General features: G+C 47.9%; 9 protein-coding genes across 9 annotated transcripts; 7 read left to right on the top strand and 2 right to left on the bottom strand.

The window, feature by feature from the left end:
• Positions 1–889: 889 nt before the first annotated feature.
• Positions 890–2,057, top strand: BJ212DRAFT_1487312 (Brix-domain-containing protein; the record flags this gene model as incomplete). The annotated part of the gene is made up of 4 exons (XM_041341266.1): positions 890–903; positions 956–1,088; positions 1,138–1,374; positions 1,425–2,057. 4 exons carry the CDS (start codon positions 890–892, stop codon positions 2,055–2,057), a joined length of 1,017 nt encoding a protein of 338 aa, XP_041186304.1.
• A 330-nt stretch (positions 2,058–2,387) lies between these two features.
• On the top strand, positions 2,388–4,031 carry BJ212DRAFT_1487311 (uncharacterized protein; the record flags this gene model as incomplete). The annotated part of the gene is made up of 5 exons (XM_041341265.1): positions 2,388–2,400; positions 2,457–2,490; positions 2,544–2,921; positions 2,978–3,965; positions 4,017–4,031. The coding sequence occupies 5 exons, from the start codon at positions 2,388–2,390 to the stop codon at positions 4,029–4,031; spliced, it is 1,428 nt and encodes a 475-aa protein (XP_041186303.1).
• Positions 4,032–7,313: 3,282 nt separating this feature from the next.
• BJ212DRAFT_1285710 (uncharacterized protein) lies at positions 7,314–7,821 on the top strand (the record flags this gene model as incomplete). Its single annotated transcript, XM_041331902.1, has 3 exons — positions 7,314–7,431; positions 7,483–7,580; positions 7,639–7,821. Coding segments are annotated over 3 exons (399 nt in total), but the record flags the coding sequence as incomplete, so codon positions are not given.
• A 2,020-nt stretch (positions 7,822–9,841) lies between these two features.
• BJ212DRAFT_1487309 (uncharacterized protein) lies at positions 9,842–10,351 on the top strand (the record flags this gene model as incomplete). The annotated part of the gene is made up of 1 exon (XM_041341264.1): positions 9,842–10,351. The coding sequence occupies one exon, from the start codon at positions 9,842–9,844 to the stop codon at positions 10,349–10,351; it is 510 nt and encodes a 169-aa protein (XP_041186301.1).
• Positions 10,352–10,732: 381 nt separating this feature from the next.
• On the bottom strand, positions 10,733–14,030 carry BJ212DRAFT_1285697 (glycoside hydrolase family 3 protein; the record flags this gene model as incomplete). The annotated part of the gene is made up of 13 exons (XM_041331901.1): positions 10,733–11,141; positions 11,202–11,251; positions 11,303–11,527; positions 11,588–12,013; positions 12,067–12,344; positions 12,402–12,693; positions 12,746–12,938; positions 12,999–13,100; positions 13,196–13,324; positions 13,396–13,502; positions 13,564–13,581; positions 13,643–13,821; positions 13,871–14,030. 13 exons carry the CDS (start codon positions 14,028–14,030, stop codon positions 10,733–10,735), a joined length of 2,568 nt encoding a protein of 855 aa, XP_041186300.1.
• Positions 14,031–14,820: 790 nt separating this feature from the next.
• On the top strand, positions 14,821–16,023 carry BJ212DRAFT_1487307 (uncharacterized protein; the record flags this gene model as incomplete). Its single annotated transcript, XM_041341263.1, has 2 exons — positions 14,821–15,147; positions 15,211–16,023. The coding sequence occupies 2 exons, from the start codon at positions 14,821–14,823 to the stop codon at positions 16,021–16,023; spliced, it is 1,140 nt and encodes a 379-aa protein (XP_041186299.1).
• A 1,085-nt stretch (positions 16,024–17,108) lies between these two features.
• BJ212DRAFT_1449980 (glycolipid transfer protein domain-containing protein) lies at positions 17,109–18,011 on the bottom strand (the record flags this gene model as incomplete). The annotated part of the gene is made up of 5 exons (XM_041338782.1): positions 17,109–17,303; positions 17,406–17,654; positions 17,718–17,797; positions 17,847–17,931; positions 17,985–18,011. 5 exons carry the CDS (start codon positions 18,009–18,011, stop codon positions 17,109–17,111), a joined length of 636 nt encoding a protein of 211 aa, XP_041186298.1.
• A 528-nt stretch (positions 18,012–18,539) lies between these two features.
• BJ212DRAFT_1285711 (uncharacterized protein) lies at positions 18,540–18,991 on the top strand (the record flags this gene model as incomplete). Its single annotated transcript, XM_041331903.1, has 2 exons — positions 18,540–18,764; positions 18,833–18,991. 2 exons carry the CDS (start codon positions 18,540–18,542, stop codon positions 18,989–18,991), a joined length of 384 nt encoding a protein of 127 aa, XP_041186297.1.
• Positions 18,992–19,165: 174 nt separating this feature from the next.
• Positions 19,166–19,836, top strand: BJ212DRAFT_1304789 (uncharacterized protein; the record flags this gene model as incomplete). Its single annotated transcript, XM_041333676.1, has 2 exons — positions 19,166–19,436; positions 19,472–19,836. 2 exons carry the CDS (start codon positions 19,166–19,168, stop codon positions 19,834–19,836), a joined length of 636 nt encoding a protein of 211 aa, XP_041186296.1.
• Positions 19,837–21,103: the final 1,267 nt, after the last annotated feature.

Raw genomic sequence — 21,103 nt, 5'->3', positions numbered from 1 at the left:
CTTGCTCGGTCGGTGCGACTCAAACCCTTTCTAGTACAAGTATTTCATCGTTATATCTTCGCACTCACCTATACCATTTTCTTCTTAATCTCAGGTGTCCGTGTAGTGTTGTTTATACCTTTTGGTGGGGTTTCGTTGAGGTTGTATGTACTGCTACGGTAGTGCCTCGTTTTCCTAATCTTTTGTCGTATATCCCAAAGTAAATACACCCCTTTGAAACCGCCATAACGCTCAGGCTTGCTAAGGCTCTGAATGGACTGGATAGTCGCCACAATCAAACATCTCGGTGAGTTGCAAATCCCCCTTGAATATTGTGTCATCGGGCCGTCCAATCGGTTTATTTCCTCTGCATTGATGTGTACTCGGTTGATTGGCAGATTGTTGATCAATAGGATGTACTGCACTTGGAGACATGCCAATCACGGATGATCTTTCCCAGCAAACCAAAAGACTTAGTACAATATTTAGTCAGTCATCTATACGCTTGTAGTCATCGCTGACCACAGATTTGGAGACACATCGGCGTCTTTCTCTGTTGTGAGAAAGACGGCAAGTCATCGGTGGACGCCACTTGATATATGATATGCGCCTGTGAACGCTTTTCAGTAATACTTTTTCCGTGAAGTCTCTACGTATGTTATTGATCAGGACGTACGACCACTCGAGGAACACTTGTTATTATGAAAAGGCACATTGCATGGAGTACGGACCTGCCGTATTCAGCTCGAGCGCGACATTCGCGGGACGGATTTGAATAAAATATAAATATGGCACAACAACGTCTTGTGTTTTTCCTAGAATGGAAGGTGATTGCAGCTGGAAAATTCCATTAATATTTTGGCTGACTTGAACGTCAAGTGATTTTTTTGGCAGATCGGTCCTTGAGAGTATGTTGAGAACTGTGTAAGTCCTTGTGATTTCAAAGGGTTGTCCGCTTGCTGAGGGTGTATTGTAGGAAACCACGCAATGCTAGGTCAAAACGGGCTTTGGAGGCTCGTGAAGCCAAGGAGGTCGAAGATGTTCGAACAGCGATATTTGTAAAGGGAACTCATACAGGGGAGATTGTGAACGGTGTGATGAAAGAGCTGGTAGGTATCTTTCGAAAGTCCTTGAGGTTGGAGACTAATCATCAACTAGATGGCACTCAAACGACCAGACACAATATCGTTCTCGAAGAAAAACACCATTCACCCCTTTGAGGACGCTTCGTCCCTTGAATTTTGGGCGGGCAAAAATGATGCGTCCATGTTCCTCGTGGGCCAGTCTACGAAAAAGAGACCTGCAGGTCTTATCATCGCGCGTACATTCGACTCGAGACTACTAGATATGTGCGAACTTGGAGTAGACAAGTTCGTTAGCATGGCAGAGTTTAAAGTGAGTTTTTGTCCCTTGGCCGTATAATGTAAAATTTTGACGCGCGGTAGACACCAAAATCAACACCAGGACATAAGCCCATGATGCACTTCGCATCAGAACTATTCGATACCCATCCACGATTTGTTCAAGTAAAATCCTTGCTCATGGATCTCTTCAATGGAGAAGTCATCGATTCGATATGTTTGCCAGGATTGGAGCATGTTATCAGCGTTAGCGTCGGGCCTGCTCCCTCGCTACAAACAGTAAATCCTATTCTAGGCGACTCCCAGGAAGAGGACATCCAAAATCTACCCAAAATCCATATACGGACATACACCGTGAAACTACTTCCGTCGGGAACGCGTGTACCACGAGTTGAATTGACGGAAATGGGCCCTTTCCTTGACCTATCACTGAGACGCCATCAAGCCGCTGATCCAGAGATGTGGAAGGCTGCTATGAGACGACCAAAATTGAAGAAGCAAGACCTGGAGAAGGGTCTTGGAAAGAAGAAGAAAAACATGGAAGTGGACGAAATGGGCGACTTGAGGGGACGGCTGCATATCGCGAAGCAAGATCTCAACAAGCTCCAAACGCGGAAGATGAAAGGCTTAAAGAGTATACCGGTGGAAGAGGATGGGAGTTCAGACGGCGGCGAGCAGGAGGAGGAACCTCGACAGAAAAAGCGAAAGTGGGATTAAGGGTGGTATTGATAGTCTGATTGTGCATGTTCGCCGTGGGGTCAGTGCTCCACGAGCCGGGCAGGCTCCATCTGGCCTCGTGCTACGTGCCATCTTCCCATCTAACGCCGTGCCTGCTTACATAAGGATTTGAACAACAAAGGCGTGGTAGCTTGATTAACTGCTCTCAAACTACACAAGTAAAACTTCTCATGCACACGAATCGTGTTGTTCGTTGACCACAACGTTCTCCGCTTGATCTTGCTGGTTCAGACAGCAGGTCGACACTTTGACTCCTGAATTATTGAAGTTCTAATCTTTTCAAAAGATCCACTCATTTAGGTTTAGATAATGTCCAATCCTCGTAAGTCCATGATTGCGCTTGGGATTTATACACTTCATCAGACAACACTTTTGCAGTGACAATAACACCACCCATCACACCGACCCTTGGGTGAGTTTTTCCATTTATCAGCTTAGATCCGGTTCGCTGGAACTCTAGCGCAGCGGTGTCTCGACGGCGCCGCCAACTACGCCGCCTACTACATCGTCGACTCCTACTTCGACAACTACACCCACCAGTACTCCTTCTACTTCTACTTCTTCGTCAACCACACCGGCCACTACTAGTAGTACGACCTCGGGCTCGTCCACGACCCAGTCAACTAGTTCGACTGTGTCAAGCACTTCATCCACCCAGACCAGTAGCTCTACCTCGACTACTACTACTACTCCTACCACAGCTGCAACAACATCGACAACACCCAGCCTTACTGCTTCACCTTACACATCAACCAGTGACGGTGTCGTAGTTACCAGTTATGCCTATGTGACTGCAAGCCCCACTCAATCCTCTAGTAATGATACTGCCACTTCATCCAACTCGTGAGTTCGATCATAAAAACACACTCACGAAATTCACATCACCGCCATCGTGATAGGTTCTTCTCCAATACTGGGGCTGTTGCCGGTGTCTTCACCGTCGTTGGTCTCATTGTTATTGCGATTTTCATTGCACTTGTAACGAACGCCATTCGGCGTCGTCGTGCTCAGAAGTTCGACAGGGACGTTGCGGAAGCGGCTGCAGAGGCGGCTGCCTCTTCGCGTTCGCCATTCGATGATTACACATACAATGGCAATTCGGGTGGCGGCGGTGGCGGCGCCGGATATCCTTATTCTGATACCACTCATGGAACTTTCGGCCAGGCTCCGATGGGTCTTCCTACTGACACATATGGCATGAGTGAGATGACACAGTATGATCCATATGCAGCTGGGGCAGTATCTCTCGCTACCGCTAACGTGGGAAGGGCTCGGAGCAGGCAAGACAGTGAAACTCAGCGTGCACCAGGCATCGCTGGTGTTGGTGCAGGCAATCTCGCTCGCGAGCCGAGTCGCAGGACTCCATACCATGCTTTCGCTGGTCCTGGCTCACAACCCCAGGAAACACCGGATCATACCCTTAGTGGACGATACAGACCTCGTGGTGTAGAATTGCTCGAAGGCGCTGGTCTGGCAGGCACCGGAGTTGCCGCTATGACCGCCGCGAACAATGGAGCATATATTAACCGCCGGCCTTCGCAGTATACCCAACAGACACATGGAAGTATGCGTTCCCAGGGGCATTCGCAGGGTCACTCGTCGAGCGAGAACTACCCCATGCCCCTTCAGCCTGTATATCAGTCACCCCAGCGCAATGATACCCAGTTCGCAGATGCATACACTGGTTTTGTTAATGCACCATCTCAACCTCTACTGAGTCCTGGCTTTCCCAATCCTCACGAGACTTCCCCGTCGCCACCCCCTGTTCAGTCTCACAGTCCTGTGGGCGAAGTCGAGGGAGAAGATGACCGCGATGATGGCCCTCCGAGCCAGCGTCAGAGTTACGCTGACGACGAAGATTACGGTCAACACAACCGTGTACTCAGAGTACGTATTCCCATAACCCGTATTCTTCTTCGCTCACGTGCTCATAAACAGGTTGCAAATGAGTGATAAGCCTCACCATAGAAATTTGCTCTATTTGCCTTGTTGCGTACTTATGTGACTTGTGTGTGCGTATTCTTTCCGCTCTGTCGTCGCTCTTTTCTGTTTATTACCTATGTCAATATTTTTTTTTGTGATGAGAATGCAGGGAAATGCACTGGTTTTGAACCCTGACTTATATTTTTGGGTGTTGCCCGCCCTTAATACGCTGTTTTCCTGCATCTCGTTTTTGGACTACATACGCTGCTCGGCTAGTGCGAACTATTTAGTGTAGCGTCCAATCACAGGTTTGTGATTTACCCGGAGAAATGAAAGATATAGAATTTCTGTTGGTGCCTCTTTTGTTGTGCGATACGGTTTAGGCTGCATAAAGCCCGATGCATGATGATCCGTTTCAGCGTCATGAATTGTTGGTTGATACTTACAATAGATGAAGATCATTGTATTCCCAAAGGCACATTGTCGAATGAGGCACCGTCCGTGGTCGATCAGGCCTCCGAAGATAAGCACTTGAAGATTGACAAGCTCTTTCACCCAGAGCTACGCCGTCAAAAATAGGTCAGCACATACTTCTTTCTTCTGGAAAACTTCCGATAGATACAGACAAGGATATATGCTGTTGTAAAAATACAAGGCTGTACGCTACCGCCACTAGAATAATTTAGGATTCAAGAGGCGTGCGGCAATCTCAGATAATACATGACATGAGAAATCAAGCATCTGGCAGCATTGGACTCGTCTTGATCGACACACTCTTGGCAAACCGGCGAAAAGCGTCCGCTGGGGGGCCAAGCTGGCGGAATTGCCCATGTAGAATCCCTATCAGTCAATGGTTGTATAGATAACTGTTGTCTTACGAGGACTGGATGTGCAAGTCTGTTGTGGTACGGACATCTTGTTGAGGGGGAAAAGTCTGCAAGGAGCATTGGCTCAGTAATCGCTAGTACACGATTGGCTTTCGGAACGGTACATGATTTCTGACAGCTCTTGTGCTCCGGAGCTTCTACACTCGTTCAAGAGGCTCTTGATACATACCAACATAGAAGAGGCAGTCCAATCAGACTCAGACCACACATGAAAGCTGCTTGGGTCACCCAGACGAAATCAGTGCGATCCAATACTACAAATGATTATTGCACTCACCGAATTAATCGCCCAAAAACCACATACACACCTGATTGACAAGAATGCACGTGTTTTAATCTCTGACTTCAGGGGGAAGGCATTCACAACGGACTGACGGTGAGATCTGAGACGGGCTTCTTTGCGTAGATTCTTGTGTGATAGAATTCATAGGAATCATAAATCCGATGCGATGATAGATGGCCTCGGACCGCATGTGCAGTGCCAGAAAACTGTTAGTGAATCAGAAACGGGATAAATTGTCTATGTATATTTTGAATCATTGATGATCTCAGCGGGGGCTGCTCGGTGATACAATCACGACGTCCCTGCAGGCTGCCGTACACGATTCGGCCGCAGTAGCACGAATACGGGGACGTTGTATATGGTACAAAGAACCACCAATTCGGGGATCAGTGATCACGATGAGGGTCCTGGAATTGATGGCGAAAAAACGATTCTTCCAGTGCCGTGTGCTTCCTGTGTAACTTGGGTTCTCGAAACCTAATTAGTTAAATTCCGCAGCAGCCTACCCTGTCAATCTTTTCTGATTGATTGCATTTCAAAGTACAATTGGTTGTGATGGCGGACGCGCTCCTACTGATGATAAGTATCGGAGGAATCAGGACACCATAGTCGATGATAGCAACGGACCATATCAGATGATTTAGAACGCCAATTCAAATAATGTCATGGTTGGGCTTTGAGCGACGTGATTATCCGGCGCGATGGGATGTACATTCACTGCGATAGGCAGATTGCATGTAGCGGACAGCCGAGTCCGTCATGATGCACGATGATCGGCTGAAAGCACAAAATGTTGGAATTTGGTACATCAGAAAAGATCAGAAAACGACTGTGAGTTCCTGGACCCGTCTTAGGACTGAGGTAGTGTAGTACACTTTCTCATAATGTATGGCGACGGAGCTGCCTTTTTGCTATGAGATATACGCTACCAAATAATTCCCACGGTGGAGGGGTCAACCAAGACTAGGGGTGTTGATGCGCGCCTAGTATTTCAAAATCTGGAAAATGTAGCATGCCTATGTATCGTTCTGTAGCTCTACATACGTGACTCGGGTAGTGGCAGTAGCCCCACTCAATTCTTATTTTATTCTGCCATTTTATTCCTCCAATTTACAAGCCATCACCAAACTGTCACTTATACAGAGTCCGAGAAATAAACTGGAACTGCACACAAGTGTCTACCTCGTCAGAGGCTCAACTTACCACTACCAGACCTATGGATTATTTTTGCAAATTCTGTGTCAATAAATACACCAACCATCATGCTTTTGAAATCACATCCTAGACTCTCGATTATGGTCATGTTTGTACTACTTTATATTCTTAATTTAATTTTCTTTCTGATCCCACTTATCCACCTTGATTTACTTTGATAGTAAGGAAATGAAGTATGAAAAGTAAGTACCCAGCAATTATCCGTCCGAGCGCTACATCACTGTATCTACCTGTACTTAGAGGCGCCCAGGCAACCAACATCCACCTCTAATTACAAGGGTTACGTGGGAGTCACAGGTGCCATGGGCCGAATAATTAATGGTTCGTGATGTATCCTGATAACCCTCAGTGTCCGAGTCAGTGGATGACCACCAGTCATCATCAAATCTCGGCGAAGCGCTCCCGGAGGACCGCTCGTGAGCTAGTTTTGCAGAGACACGAGTGAGTACTATGTCATTTGTGTGTCGTTCTGTCACGATGAGAGGATGACTGTCGAATCATTGTGGCTGCAATCAGAACATGGGAGTCATCAAAATACGCCGACTGTGTGTAAGCAGTTCCCAAGATTTGGAGCTGACTTACCGCCTACAGAATGATGAATCTTTGGTGTAAAGCCCTACTATGACATACCCAAGAGCCAACGCTTCATATAGATCTGATCTTTGTCTTTGCTGCCCAAGTCGTATTATCGGCACCGAATTCACGCAATAATCAGCTTGTAAAGAGATCAGGAATAGGCAACTTCTGGACCTGTTCCTTCCGATGCAGATGACGCTTAATCTATGATGCTATTCCTCAACACCGCTGGCACGCGCGGTAGTTGAGGAATACGTATCATACTTTAAGCGACATCTAGTCCATGCGAGAGACATTGATAAAGCTGCCTTCACAAGCTTTTTGAAATCGTATCTCTTGTAACTATGGATCCCTGTTTTTATCACTGCTGGTTTTGCAGCTCTAGCGATTGTCTATGGAGTGTACCGTCGATACTCTCATATCTCTTTGGCAGACGTTCCTGGCCCGGAGTCTGCATCGTTTATCATGGGTATGTCTATCATCTCTTACTGGATCCCTCCGCTGCTGATATGACCACCAGGGAATCTGAAAGAACTCTACCAAGGTCAGGCAGCGGAAGCTGACCTCAAGTGGCAAGCTCAGTATGGGAATATCGTTCGCTTTAAGGGCTCTTTTGGCGTATGTAATGAAATCCAGACTTGCGGTATACGTTTTCTGATCCTCCACTGACTCATAGGAAGATCAATTGATGATTTCCGACCCGGCCGCCCTGCAATACATATTTGCAAAGTCAGTTTATCGGTTTACCAGACCGCCTGATCGCCGTATCCTCGCCCAGTTGGTCTGTGGAAAGGGAATTCTCTGGGCGGAGGGTACGTCTTCAGCCACCAAATCAAAACATGGAATGATCTGTAGTTAATTTTTGAAGGTGATGATCACAAACAACACAGAAGAGTAATGCTCCCTGGATTCGGTGGACCAGAGTCCAAAGCCTTCTTATTATTATTCAAGAAGTGCGCCGAATCTGTAGGCATCCAAGTCACTCAATACTCTCAACGCCCGTCAATAACGTAAATTCTCACAGATGAGCAACAAATGGATGGAGACCATTAGTGACTCTAAGGAAGGGTCAGTTTATCCATGACAAGTTCGTCGTCGACAAAGAACTATGGATGTTGGCATTCAGTCAAAAGATCGCAGCCTGAAGCGGCCTAATGTCCTACGTCTAGTGAGGTCTAGCTTTTGGAATCTGATTGACTGATCGAGCACCCATGTCACAACCTCTTTGAGTTCACCTCCGACGACCCCGCAATGACAGAGAATGACATCGTTGGCATAACTCGAGATATCACAAGGCCTGTCATAGTGGGTATGTGGAAGAACGACGGGGAACCGGAAGAACCCTTAATATTCAATAGTTACGCGTCATGGCGACCCCTGCACACCTGATGGTGCAATGTCCTCCTGGAGGTGAGTCGTACGCGCATCTGTTGACCGTTGATATGATCATCCTCGTCGGACGGCCAGCATCCCAGCCCAACATGGAATTCAACCTCAACTACGGGATCAGAGGCGGTGACCGCAGTCACATTTTCACTGTCAGGATTTCATGCGTGAACACTGTCGATGGGCTGAGACATGCGATCAAAATCAAGAAGGGATGTGTGTTCTATGATGTACCAAGGATATTCCTCTTTGAAACCTATCGACGACAGCCTGGAGGATAATATGATGAGTACTGATTTTATGTCCTAGTATGTCATCATTATTCGAAGCATTCCCCATCATGCCCAAGAAAGATCACTTGCACATTGTTGCCTGGTCACGACCTTTAGGTGATTCGTTCATCTCTTTCCTCCACACTCATTATCGCCCTGTACACGGTCGGAAGTCGGCCGCATCCCTTCAAAGCCAAATGAGAACGAGAACTTCAACAGTAATCCTCACAACGCAGAGACCCCACTGTCTGGTAGAAAGCCACTTGAAAAGTCGACGAGACTGCGGAGATTGATCGAGAAATTACTGATCATCATGGTCCACCTGAGATGGCGGTGGAATATGACTTGCTGCCACATGTGTTGGGTATTGCTGCCGATAAAGGAGGAAAACATTTGTCACGAGGGCGGGACGAGAAGGTAACCAACGTCGAACTTGAGAAGTTCCATGTTTTTTTTGGTGTCTCTCGTGAGTTCTTTGTTCATTCTACCTTGTCAAAATTGTCCATGTCTGCACAATACTGCGTGTGCAATGAATGCTGCCTATCACTCGCAACAGGAGAACAAAAGTATTGTTTACAAATGCGGTGATGGATGAGAACTTGCTCACGCAGTCGTGGGAGACTGTTTGGTACAGGCCTTCACAAGATCAGTTTTATTATCGGTGGCAGTTTTGCCAGAGTACACTATGACAAGTATATCTAGTCACGACGTCCGACAGTATGTCACTGTGTCCACCTCCCTTGGGCTCAGGTCCAACGGCAAACCTTCCACCAGACATTCGAGAGGCATTTAATAGATTTCACATGGAAAATTATGATGGGCACTTCCGCAGTGCATCTTAACGCATTCTGACCATAATATGGATATAGCCAATATAGTCTAACGGGCGAGTACGCAAGATCAGGTGAGCGACGATTCAGACGCATTCATTCGCAACGAACTCAACTTTGTCCTAGTCAGCGTCTATGAATATTTCCTTGGCTTAGATTTTTTGACTTTTCACACTGATAGCCAAAGAAATCTTTTGAGCCTGCAGTCCGGTCAGACTGGCACCTTGCCTTCGGTGAAAATCATTGGATCTTACTGCCGGACCCCGGGACTCTAGAGCAAGTTCATCGTTATGTAGCGTCAGCAATTACCTGGAGGACAAACAATATGTTAGATAACATCGAGAATTTCTCGTTTCAGGTACATTTATGTTAAAAAGGTCTTAAAATTCTCATGCAAACACTCGCGCAGTGGAAACTCAACACCAAAACTAGATACAAGATCATCCCTATTTCCGGTAGCGACGATCGACACCCAATCATCCGCGTGGGTGGTGGGCCATATCAACTATACAGTCCCCCTTTTCATACTCTCCCCGACCTTGAATGTCATATAGCACCACCTTATGTCGTCATAAATGCAGGTCCCAAGTGTGTAGGTCAAGATCTCACAGAAATTGCACGTGTCTACTATCAATCTGAGGAGAGCACTGATAAAAGAAACGAGCTCTTGTCCCAGCTACAACTCTTGTGCAAAACATGGGCACTTTTTGAGGGTGCGAAGCATGCAGCCAAGACTTGGGCAACCAAGCAGAGAAAAGAGCTGCGCTTCGAGACTCTTTTCTCTGCTGGTAAACGGAAGCGAGCACTGACCGAAAGTGCAGTCTTGCGACTGAGCCGACAGCAGGAGGTGGCTGATGTAAATATGATGGTCGAGGACTGGGTGGAGTCTGGTCGTCATTGACGAAGGACACGTTGATAACTAAATCATTTTCGACGTTCTCTGCTCTGCAGCACTTCGGTATGTAAATCTTTACATAAAATGGCCTGTTTATTAGTGACGTTGGTGACATCAATAATCAATATTCCCAATATTAATGTTCTTTCAAACCAAGCTGCGAGCGAGATCCACTACGGCTACAAGCACAATTGCAGAGGATGTACATTAATATTGGTGGAAGCTAAATTGAAAGTCCTCGAAGTCTGCTAGCTTGGTGTTGGAATCACAGTTTGCTCTTGGGACACTTTTCCTGCTTCGCATGAACATCCCTGGCATCAGTGGCATGCAAACAAACATACTGCGTTGGCGGTGATTTTACAAAAATACATCTGTATTGCTACAAGCTTACAGGCCGTTCCACTCGAACCCTTTCTTGAGTACAAAGCTGCCAACCAGTGGCAGTTCATCAGAGCTGCTGCCCACCTTGACACCATACACGCCCTTCTCGACCACCCACCTCTCGATCCTCTCCTCCCAGAAAGACACAGCATACTTGTCCAGTGTCAATGTCACCTTCTCGCTCTGCCCCGGTTGGAGGTTTTTGGCTTTGCGGAAGGCGCGAAGGAGCAATGGCGGGTGCGTCACATCAGACGTAGCGGGCATTGAAACGTACAACTGCACGACTTCGGAGCCCGCGAGCTTGCCAGTGTTTGTGACAGTGACTGTGGCATTCAGGCTGAATTCACCGTTCGAGACAGCTGCCTCGGAGAGTTTCAAGTCCGAGTAAGAGAAGGTCGTGTAGGAGAGACCGTGACTGTCGATGCGAAATCAATTAATCCCCTGTCTTCTGTCTACTTGAGACTGAGCTGCTCACCCGAACGAGAACTGTGGTTTGATGCCTCTATGCTGGAAGTGTTTGTAACCCTACCAAAGGACTTGAGCGCAAGATAACATTTATGAATGAGCCGGACTCACAACAAACAAATCCTCGCCGTAACGAACAACACCATTCTCAGAGTGGAAGTGTCCGTGGGCAGAAATATCTTCCAATTTCTTGGGGAACGTCAAGGACAACTTGCCCGACGGGTTTTTCTTTCCGAATAGAACGTCCGCAATCGCGTCGCCCGTCGCGTTACCCAAGTACCACGAATGAAGGATAGCAGGAACTGAGTCCGCCCACGGAAGCGTTATGGATGAACCCTAGCGTAAACACGAGGCCAAGTCAATTAGAGCCAAAAACCACATGTCGATTGCACTCACGGATTGCGTCACAACAACAGTGTTAGGGTTCACAGCTAGCACCTTCTTAATCAGCTCATCCGTACGTCCAGGCAGTGCCAGGGTCTTCCGATCATACCCTTCCGTCTCCCAATCCGCATTCAGGCCGACAACAGCAAGAACCACATCAGCCTTCTTTGCGATCTCCACAGCCTCGGCCATCTTCACATCCTCGTCGATCACCTCTGCACCGCCAAGACGAACACCGGGGTTGCTGTCCATCACCGTCTCGTCTTCATCACCGTCTGCTGGTGCGCGAACGTTACAGAACTCGACAAGGATCCGATGTTTGACGCCGGCTTTGAGTGGCACGCGGCCCTTTTCTTCCATGGAGCCGCTGCCGAAGAAGGATTGGCCACGGCGTTGGCGCGTCCAGTTGTCAATGACAAGTTTATCATCGACGAAAAGCTACAAATGTCAATATTCAGCGAAAGGATAGTAACGTGGATATGGTAGCGCACCTTAGCCCTTCCGGCAACAGTCAAGCCGAACTCGAATAAACAATCGCGTTCGCGGGGCTTCAGCTCACCCTCGAGTTTCATCGTCCAACGTCTCGTGATGCCCTTGGGCGCTGATGTACTGATGAATATCCTTGTCTCGTCAACCAGACGCGTCGAGTAGGGCGCGTCGATTGCAGACATGCTCTCGTCGTCTTGATGCGCGTACCAGGTACCAGTCCAGCCCCGCTCGCCCGAGGGCGTGAAGAGCTCGTAGTCGAGTGTGGGCATCTCCATGTAAGCTAACGGAATGAACATTAAAATACAGCTCTTCTCATGTAAATGATAAAACCACGTACTGCTAGCGCCCTCGCTGTAGAGCACCTCCACGCCTTTAGGAAGTGCAGCGGTAATACCGTCATACGGGGACACAAAGTACGATGGCTTGAGTGCAGCCGATCCTCCTCCAGAAAGCACGACAGCTTTTGCGTTCCCACCGACAATAGCAATCTTTTTGATCTTGTTTGGGTTCAGAGGGAGGAGAGAGTTAGTGTTCTTGAGCAACACGATGGATTCTCCTGCGACTTTGCGCATGAGAGCTGTATCTTCAGCGCTTTCGACGGTACGTTCGAGGCCATCTCCATCGAGGATCTACGAGTGTCCACCATCAATAAAGAGCATCGATGGAACAGAATGTACGCACTTCCGGTGCTTCTTGAGCGACGCGCTTGGCAAGCTCGACAACTTTGCGCGCACGCTCCTTTATAGTCCTCACAGTCAATTTCCTTGAGCCAATAGACCTGTTCATGAGATCAAGGATACGCCACTTGTTGGTACCTGGCATCTCGAGGTCGAGGCCAGCATTGATACTCAAGTCTATGCTGTAGATACCAAACCTAATTCACCGTATGCAACATGAGTTACTATTCGGCCATACGTGTAAATGAGGGACGTACCAATCGGACATGACGAGCCCCTCAAAGCCCCACTCGCCGCGCAGGATGTCTTGCAAGAGATGCTTATTCTCAGAGGCGTGGGTGCCATTGACACGGTTGTACCTAAATTATGAAGATCAGTATGAGCCAAAACGTGTCGAAGTCCCCCTCCTGTACTCCAGGAGAAATATCGTATTTAAATTGAAATGTGAACGTACGAAGTCATGAAACACCACGGCTGAGCATATTTCTGGGCGAGCATAAACGGCATGAGATAGATCTCGCGAAGCGCGCGTTCGCTGAGGATCGAGTCGTATGCCATGCGATCGTCTTCTTTGTCATTGCACCTGTATTAGTGACGAATTAGCATGGGCAGGTTTTATGCAAGATCGGACTCGGATGATGGTGATGGACATACACGAAATGCTTGATTGAAGTTCCAATGCCGCCTTTTTGAACGCCTTTAACGTACGCGGCCGCAATGAGACCAGATAGGAGCGGGTCCTCTGAGAAACTCTCGAAGGCCTGAACAATAGAGCGCAAAATTAGATGGGATTCGAGCTGTCATTCTGGATATTGGACTTACACGGCCGCCTAGAGGGTTCTGCAGTCGGTTCGCTAGTCATGAACGGGTGCACATGAAAGGATAGTAAGAGCAGACATACACGTTGGATGTTACATGTCGGGGCAAGAATGACAGGCGCGGCTCTAAGCTTGGCCTCGCCTGCGAGCAACTTTAACCCGACTTCTTCGATCAATTCTGTGTCCCAAGTAGCTCCAAGCGCGGTGGCAGAAGGCAGGCACTTCGCCGGTGTACTCATGAAGAAGTGGTTACCTCTGATACCTGCATACATACATATTATCGCGTTTCAAGCGCGCAGTGAATGACATACCATTAGGGCCATCGCTGACTTTTACAGCGGGTATCCCAAGGCGGGCAATCTCGTGTGTGTGCCAGAATCCAACACCAGCAGTGAGTAGGATAGCCTCATCCGTAGTGAGCTTCTCGACGATATCATCCACGTCTGCATTTGCAAAATCTGACCACGGCATGATAGGTTGCGAGTCCAGGTAAGATCTAGATTGGAACGACGCGCAGATAGTCTAGCTTCTCACAGGTTTGTGAGTGTGGTCAGGATGAGAGGTAGAAATGAGGAGGACTTGTCTGCCTCCCCGCACTCATATATACTGTTCACCAGTAATGTGTAGTCCACACGTGACATATCCGAGGTTTCTCCGATACCGAGAATTCGCCGTGCGTTTTATGGCTTTCGTGGAGCAAGTCTGAAGCAGCGGTGAAAATTGCTAAGTCGGATGTAGTGTTGATATTGCAATTTGGGGGGTGCATCGATAGTTGGATAATAGTTCTGTATCATGATAGGATATGCAATATTCCGGTATGGGAGTGCTTCTGAGTGGGTCGACGGAATTCAAGACACCATGATGCTGGAAACAAAGACCGCGAAAGATGGGTGATACGATGACCGCCGATGGCAATATGGTGGGGATTGGTATTCCCAAGAAGTTTATACTGTGGGGCAGGTGATCCGGACCGTTTTCACTTGAGGGTTTGATAAGTGCGAGGAGACAATCACAGTAGTAACTCACGTGTTGAGGACAGCACATTCATGTGGTCAATATTAATCGCTTTTTGGAGAATATCAATATCAGCATTGACAAATTCACAGGTCCATGCGTACGCATTTCAGATAACTGGCAGATACCACATGACTGAGCCTGGACATGCCTGGAAGCGTGGCACAAAGTTGATTTCTTGACCACGTGACACAACGACGCGTCCAGTCACTCCGAAACGTATGCACACACTATATCACATACACCCATGATTCCATTATCTGTCGGCACCGCCAACATGCTACGTGTACCAGTGGTGCAGCATAAATCATTTTCGCATTCACGCAGCGAACCCTCTTCTCCGTCCGAGTTCCTGCAGCCATCCTCCTCTGGCGGTCTCACAAAGTCATATCGACAACCTTCAGCATCACGCGGGACTCCGTTCATGAACGCCCGTGCGATTTCAGGTTCCGCTGTTCCTACAAAATCGCGCCCTGAAAAACGCTCGAGACCATCAGCCCCACCTCCAACCACCTCCAACAGTCAAACCGCCCGTGTCCGGCCAGTGCGGACACCAACGCCGCCCCCGGAAAAGGTATGTCTGCCCGCCGGCCTTCCATGCTCCCAAGAAGCAACTCGCTGACTCGTCCTGCACAAGCCACTGATAGCTATTCTCCCCCCACCCCTCCCCAAATCCCTTCATGCATTGGACACCCATCCACCCGCCATATTCTCAGGTAATTTCGACCTCTATGGCATGTACCTCCCCTTCCTTGTCAAAGCCTACCTTCCGCCAGGCAGCACATCCCCCGACTATGCCGCAGTCTACGACACAATCCTCGCTTACCAATCCAAGCACGACTATACCGCTCGCTGCTTCCTCTCCCTCAGCTCTGACGCAGGTAGAGCAGAAAGCGCTTCTGTGTTCGATCCAATGATGGAGCGCCCTTTTGATGTGCTAATAAGCAATTTGAAACATCGCGCAGAACTCACTTTCACCTCGAGCGAACTCGCCTCTTTCCTTGCTCCTGATCATAGTCCTGTGTCGCCGGGTATCATTGGACAAGCAGGGCTCTCTCCTCAATGTGGAGTCAAGAACGCAAAAGGGATTTGGAAGATGAAGCGCGTGTGGGTTGGGGAGGGCGAGGCTGAGGTAGAGGCAGGAGAGTGTGAGAATGCTGGTGATGGAACAACAGTTGATTGTGTCGGCGTGGCGGTAGATTCCTCGACGAAAGCGAACACAGACAGAAAGACGAACAAAGCTGTGAAAAAGGAACTTTTTGAAGGCTACTTCTCCTTCAGCGTCAGCTACGACCAGATGTACAGAAAAGCAGGTCATGGGAATGGGTCGACATGTCGGTTTGCGTTTTGGGGTGTTAGAGCGATGAAGGACAATACGGGGAAGGAGATCGGACTAGGCCCGGGGAAGGGAATTGGACCAGGAATGAGGAAGGGGTTGGGATGGGGATGACAAGGACTGCACATTAGAGTTTCGTATGTATACCCCGAGTTTTGGTTTGTCTTCCAGCCCGCAACTCAGTTACAAATAGTGTAACAAATATCCTTGTGCATAGATCAAACATTGATACTTCTGGCATGTCATTTACGCCCCACCGTAGCAACGAAGTGCTCTTGATTATTCGAACATCGCAGCTACAAGGACAACCGTTCCATCATCTTGCACAATATTGCGTAGTTGCCACGTACCCATTCCACAGCGATGAGGAGCCCGCGGAAGAGAGATCGACTCGCTGCACTGGAAATATGTCAAGTTATGCCATCCCCGGCCTTTGCTGAACACTCGATGTAATACCGATCCTCCTTGCCACGATGTACATTGCACAAGACGGCACCGCATTGTCAAATCAGCTAACTGCCTGGATCAATTAGCACGCATATATGCTTCAAATCTACATATTCACCTCTTCCAAGCTCACTTCTCTCTCTAGATCACTCTTACTCAGCATCCCGCACACCGATCAGAATAAACTGATCGAGCAAACACACCTTCTACTCTGCTTCCATCAACAGCCCTAGCAGAGTCAAGTGCGAAGCAAATAATCGCAGCAGGCGTATTATACAAGAGCGGCTGTTCGGTCGTACTATTCAAGAGCAATCGTTTTTTCGATCGACAGGCTCAAACTCGTGAAGTCCACTGCCCAGAGGCACATTCCTGGGAACGATATAGTTTTCGCGTGTTTGCTCTGCGGTCTGCGGTACGAACGAAAGTGATCACTGTCAGTTAGGCCGTGCTTGTTGCTTTGAGCATGTCGGTTTTGTGGTTTATGATGGATTTGGACGTACCTCATAGGACTGATCCTCGATCCACCGAGCTAACAAGCATTTCTGATCTACATGGGTTACTTGTTTCGGGAGACGGCAGGACACTAAGTGAACGAAGCACGGTACATTTCCTGACAGTGATCTCGAGGATTAATAGTACGCAAATCTCCAAGTCCGTATATTTGCAAAAAGAGTCCAATGACGTACACCGCTGATGATTTATCCGTACAATGCACAATGCGCTGGTTATTGCCGATGTGATGATCTATAACTTCATGCAGACTTGTATATCTCTCCATGCTTCCCCTTTGTGTAGAACTTGTCCATCCTCGTGATGATGGTATCAAGACCAGTGATCCAATCGTTGAGCTGCTTGTCAAGCAGCTCCTGCGAGCATGGCTCTCCATTCGGATTGGCTGCAAGCTTCTCGTAGAAGTTCTTACGAGGTGGGCAATATCCAATAGCAGTCTACACCAACGCATCACGTTAGAATAAAACCATGAATCGCGAGAGCAATGTTTGACGAACGTTGAACATCAAGCCTGCCGCTTTCATGATAGCTCCTTGTACGCTGAAGAATCCAGCGCCACGATGGATAGGCCCGAGAGTAACATCATATCCCTTCGTGAAGGCGACTTTGAGATCTTCTGATGGGTTGTTCTGTGCATGCTGAAGGGATTTGCCCGTGAATGCCAGGGAGCGAAGCAGCCACATGAGGCCCTCTGTTGCGCTTCCCACTTTGTTGTTATTTTCATTGGTCACTAGCAGCTCCAGAGTCGCAGACTGTGAGGGAGCCGCATTTGACCGTTCACGAACTTTCTGGTAGAAGAGTTGGATGGGATGAGCAGTTTGATCGACGATCGTTTGCCTGGAGAAACTTACCGTGATGTTACCCTGGATGTCGTTGATGACGGGCGAAAACGCCTTCGAGCCAACGGTGCTCATAAGGCCAGTGAGTTCCTCTGTATACGATCAATCAAACGACGCAGGCAATGACGTGGCGATACACACTAAGCATGCGGACGACACCATCGCCAGCTTCGAGGAATGCGACAGTATTGACACCATCGTCATTGATGGGCACATCTTTAAACGACTATGAAACGCTTTCATCAAGCGAATCATCACAAACGTACGCCTTGAGCTTACCTTGACTGTTTCAAGGAAGGGTGCCATGGTGGACGATCGGAATCAAGTCACTAACCCTAACCCCACGCCTATTGTTGGCATGTCAATGTGACGCATGCGATGTCGGATCCAGAAGCAATGAATTACCACACATACATTGACAACACCTATAGATCAATGTTCAACGTTAACACATATGCATAGGACGATGTGTCGTGTAACTTGTGCGCGAGTACGGGAGCGTATCGAATAATGTCTTCCCAAACACGCGCGCCTACCAAGTATGACCCTCATATAAGGTGCTAGTAGAAGTTAGCCTGTTCACTCGTAGGCTCTAATTTGAGCTTAATTAGAGCTAGTTCGGAAACTCAATGTTGGCCAATATTTACTTTGTTGATGTTTACACGAAGTTCATTAGGCATCGTCCTAAGATGTCGGAGCTTGAACTTTGTCTCTCTCCTACTGTACATATTATCAATGGATATCTACCCTCATCTTACCCTAGAGCAGCACAAGAGGCTTTTTGCTGGTGCTGTCGCGATCACTGCGATCTGTGCCTAGTACACTACTCTTCTCATGGCCCAACCTGAAGTCAATGCTCCCTGTCAGCCCAAGGCCCCCTCTGTCCATTGGAATGAGGACGACATTGCTACCCTTATCGACTATCTATATGAGCATCGCTCACAGGCTGAAGGGGGAGGCAACTTCAAGCAACAGGTTCTTGAGAATGCTGCAGTGTTCATCAACACCCATGAGCCACTTCAAGCCAAGCAGTCAGGTGCACTGAAGACAGCAAAAGCAGTTTGAAGCAAGTGGACATTAGTACATCAGATTTGATCTGCTCTGATCTAAGCTAATGAGTCCTCTAGCTCAAAGCCACCTTCAATTCTATTGAGAAGTACCGCAACCAGACAGGGGTCCACTGGGACAATGAGACTGGAGCTGGGATCAAAGGATCTGCGGCTGATGCTGTGTGGAAATCATATCTTGCTGTCAAGGTATTTACCCGCATTTTTATATTGATTTGAGAGCTTACATCCTGTTAGGTAAACCAACCCATGCGTTCATTCTGCAACAACGGATGGAAGTACTATGAAAAAATGCAGGCCATTATACCATTGGGCAAGCACTAGAGGACAGGATGCTTTCTGTCCAGGTAGTGCCTATTCCCTCCATCACCAATCTTGACACTGACCTCACGGATGCTGCCCCACAGGCTGCTGTTCCAACTGCCACTGCTGCTGGCCCATCAAGTGCTGCTGTCATCACTACTTCCATCACTAGCTCCACTGCAGCGTGTTCCACTGCTATGTCTACCTGCTGCTGGCTCTAATGCTAGCAAGCGCCTGTATTCAGATGTGATGGGGGACATTGAGACAACATCATTCGGCTCCATGCACATGTTGTCCATGCAACCTCCTTCTACCACATTGGTGTCATCCCCCCCATCCAAGAAACCACAGGACACCAGTGGTGTCCCAGAACAGCTGTGTCACAAAGATTAGCAGTGCCTGCCAAGGCTGTGAAGATCATGCTGGCAGCTGCTGTGGTGGGGATGCAAGGAACCATCAACTGGCTCACCGACATCTTCAAATGGTTTGTTAGAGGAGGGCCTGATGGTGTGCAAGGTAGTGAGGACTTGGTGATGCAAGCTGTCAAAATCTTGGAAGGCGAAGACTCTGACCTACCACTGGGCCAGCAGGCTGCATTGATCACTATAATTGGCTCAAAGGGCAATGAACATTATCTGAAGTTCTATGTGAATATGCAGGAGAAGCATATGAGGCGTGCATTTGTGGTGAAGCTGATTGGTGAGGAAGTTGATGCAGGTGATGCTGGTCCAGCGCATGCTGATGCTGAAATAATGGGCTGAGTCATCTATGTTGTTTGTTTTCAATCATGTTGTGTCGCTTGCTACTTCTCTATACTTTGTACTACTACCTGTGGCCAATAACAAAGTGCTTTCTTCGTTGATATGGAGCAGACTAAGTACTAAGTAAAACTACACATCACTTGCAGCATCCTTGCTGTCATCACTGTCCATCACATCCTTGTCTTCATCACTGTCCATGATATCAAGCCCTTCTAAACCCCGTTCCAGTACAACACACTGATACTGAGTCCACATTGCTGCTGCAATGTGATCATGCATTGCAGCTCCTTGACAGAATTCATTCTCATTATCCTCCTCAATAGCTGCAGCATCATCTTCTGCAGCCACATCAGCGCCAAGACCATCCTCCAAAAATCTGTCTTCATCATCTTCATTATCAGTGGGTGGATGTTAAGGTCATACTCAAAGGGTAACTGGATCTGAAGGGCTTTAGCCTCAGCTTGTGTGCTGTGCCCCTTACCCGAGTATTGCCCCTTATTTCAGGAAGGCAAGACTAGCATGTCCGGAAGGTCGGACGAGTAGCATAATGGATCCAGATGACTTCTGGATGAGGGATAAGTATCGTATGGCTAATCTGGACGAGTCCAGACTAGAAACTAATGGTAGTGGACTGTCAGGGACAGAGGCAGATACGGATAGACTATAGGAATCAATCCTAAGTCTCGGAGGGTGACAAGAGTAGAGGTACTCAGGTCTGGAGGACAGGAATGAGCAGAACTAAGATGATATTCGAACTGAGGTACTACAGAAAGTTACAGGAGGTTATATACTATAGGTAATCTAACAGAATGATCAATCAGCAGAGTCCGAGGCTATGTATAAAGCATGTGGATAGTCTATTGGTAAGTAGAAATGGATCACAAATCATGAACATGAAATGAAACATAGGTAGTGGATAAGGGAGCAGGACAGATATACAGATAACTGAAATACTAGAGTTAGGGGGTTACTGAAAAGAGATGAGCACTGGTTGTGGATTTGGATGAGTTGTGGACTGGACCGGACTGAGTGGACAGATTGAATGACGAGATGTTGGAGGGGGATAAGATGTGGATAGCATCAGAGATAAGATGTGGATCTGAGATAAGGGTCGGATCTGAGATCTGGATATGTGGATATGACAGTGGATGACCCTTGCTAGGATCATGTATACAAATGTTATTGTGTATGGTGCACAGCACAGCTGGAATTTGCGCTTGAATCTCCATAGTGTATGCAGGTGGTAGAAGTAGTATGCAAAATCGTT

This window comes from Suillus subaureus (assembly GCF_016647635.1).
Source record: "Suillus subaureus strain MN1 chromosome Unknown BJ212scaffold_77, whole genome shotgun sequence".
Classification (NCBI taxonomy): Eukaryota; Fungi; Basidiomycota; class Agaricomycetes; order Boletales; family Suillaceae; genus Suillus; species Suillus subaureus.
This window is presented reverse-complemented; position numbering and strand designations above follow the sequence as displayed.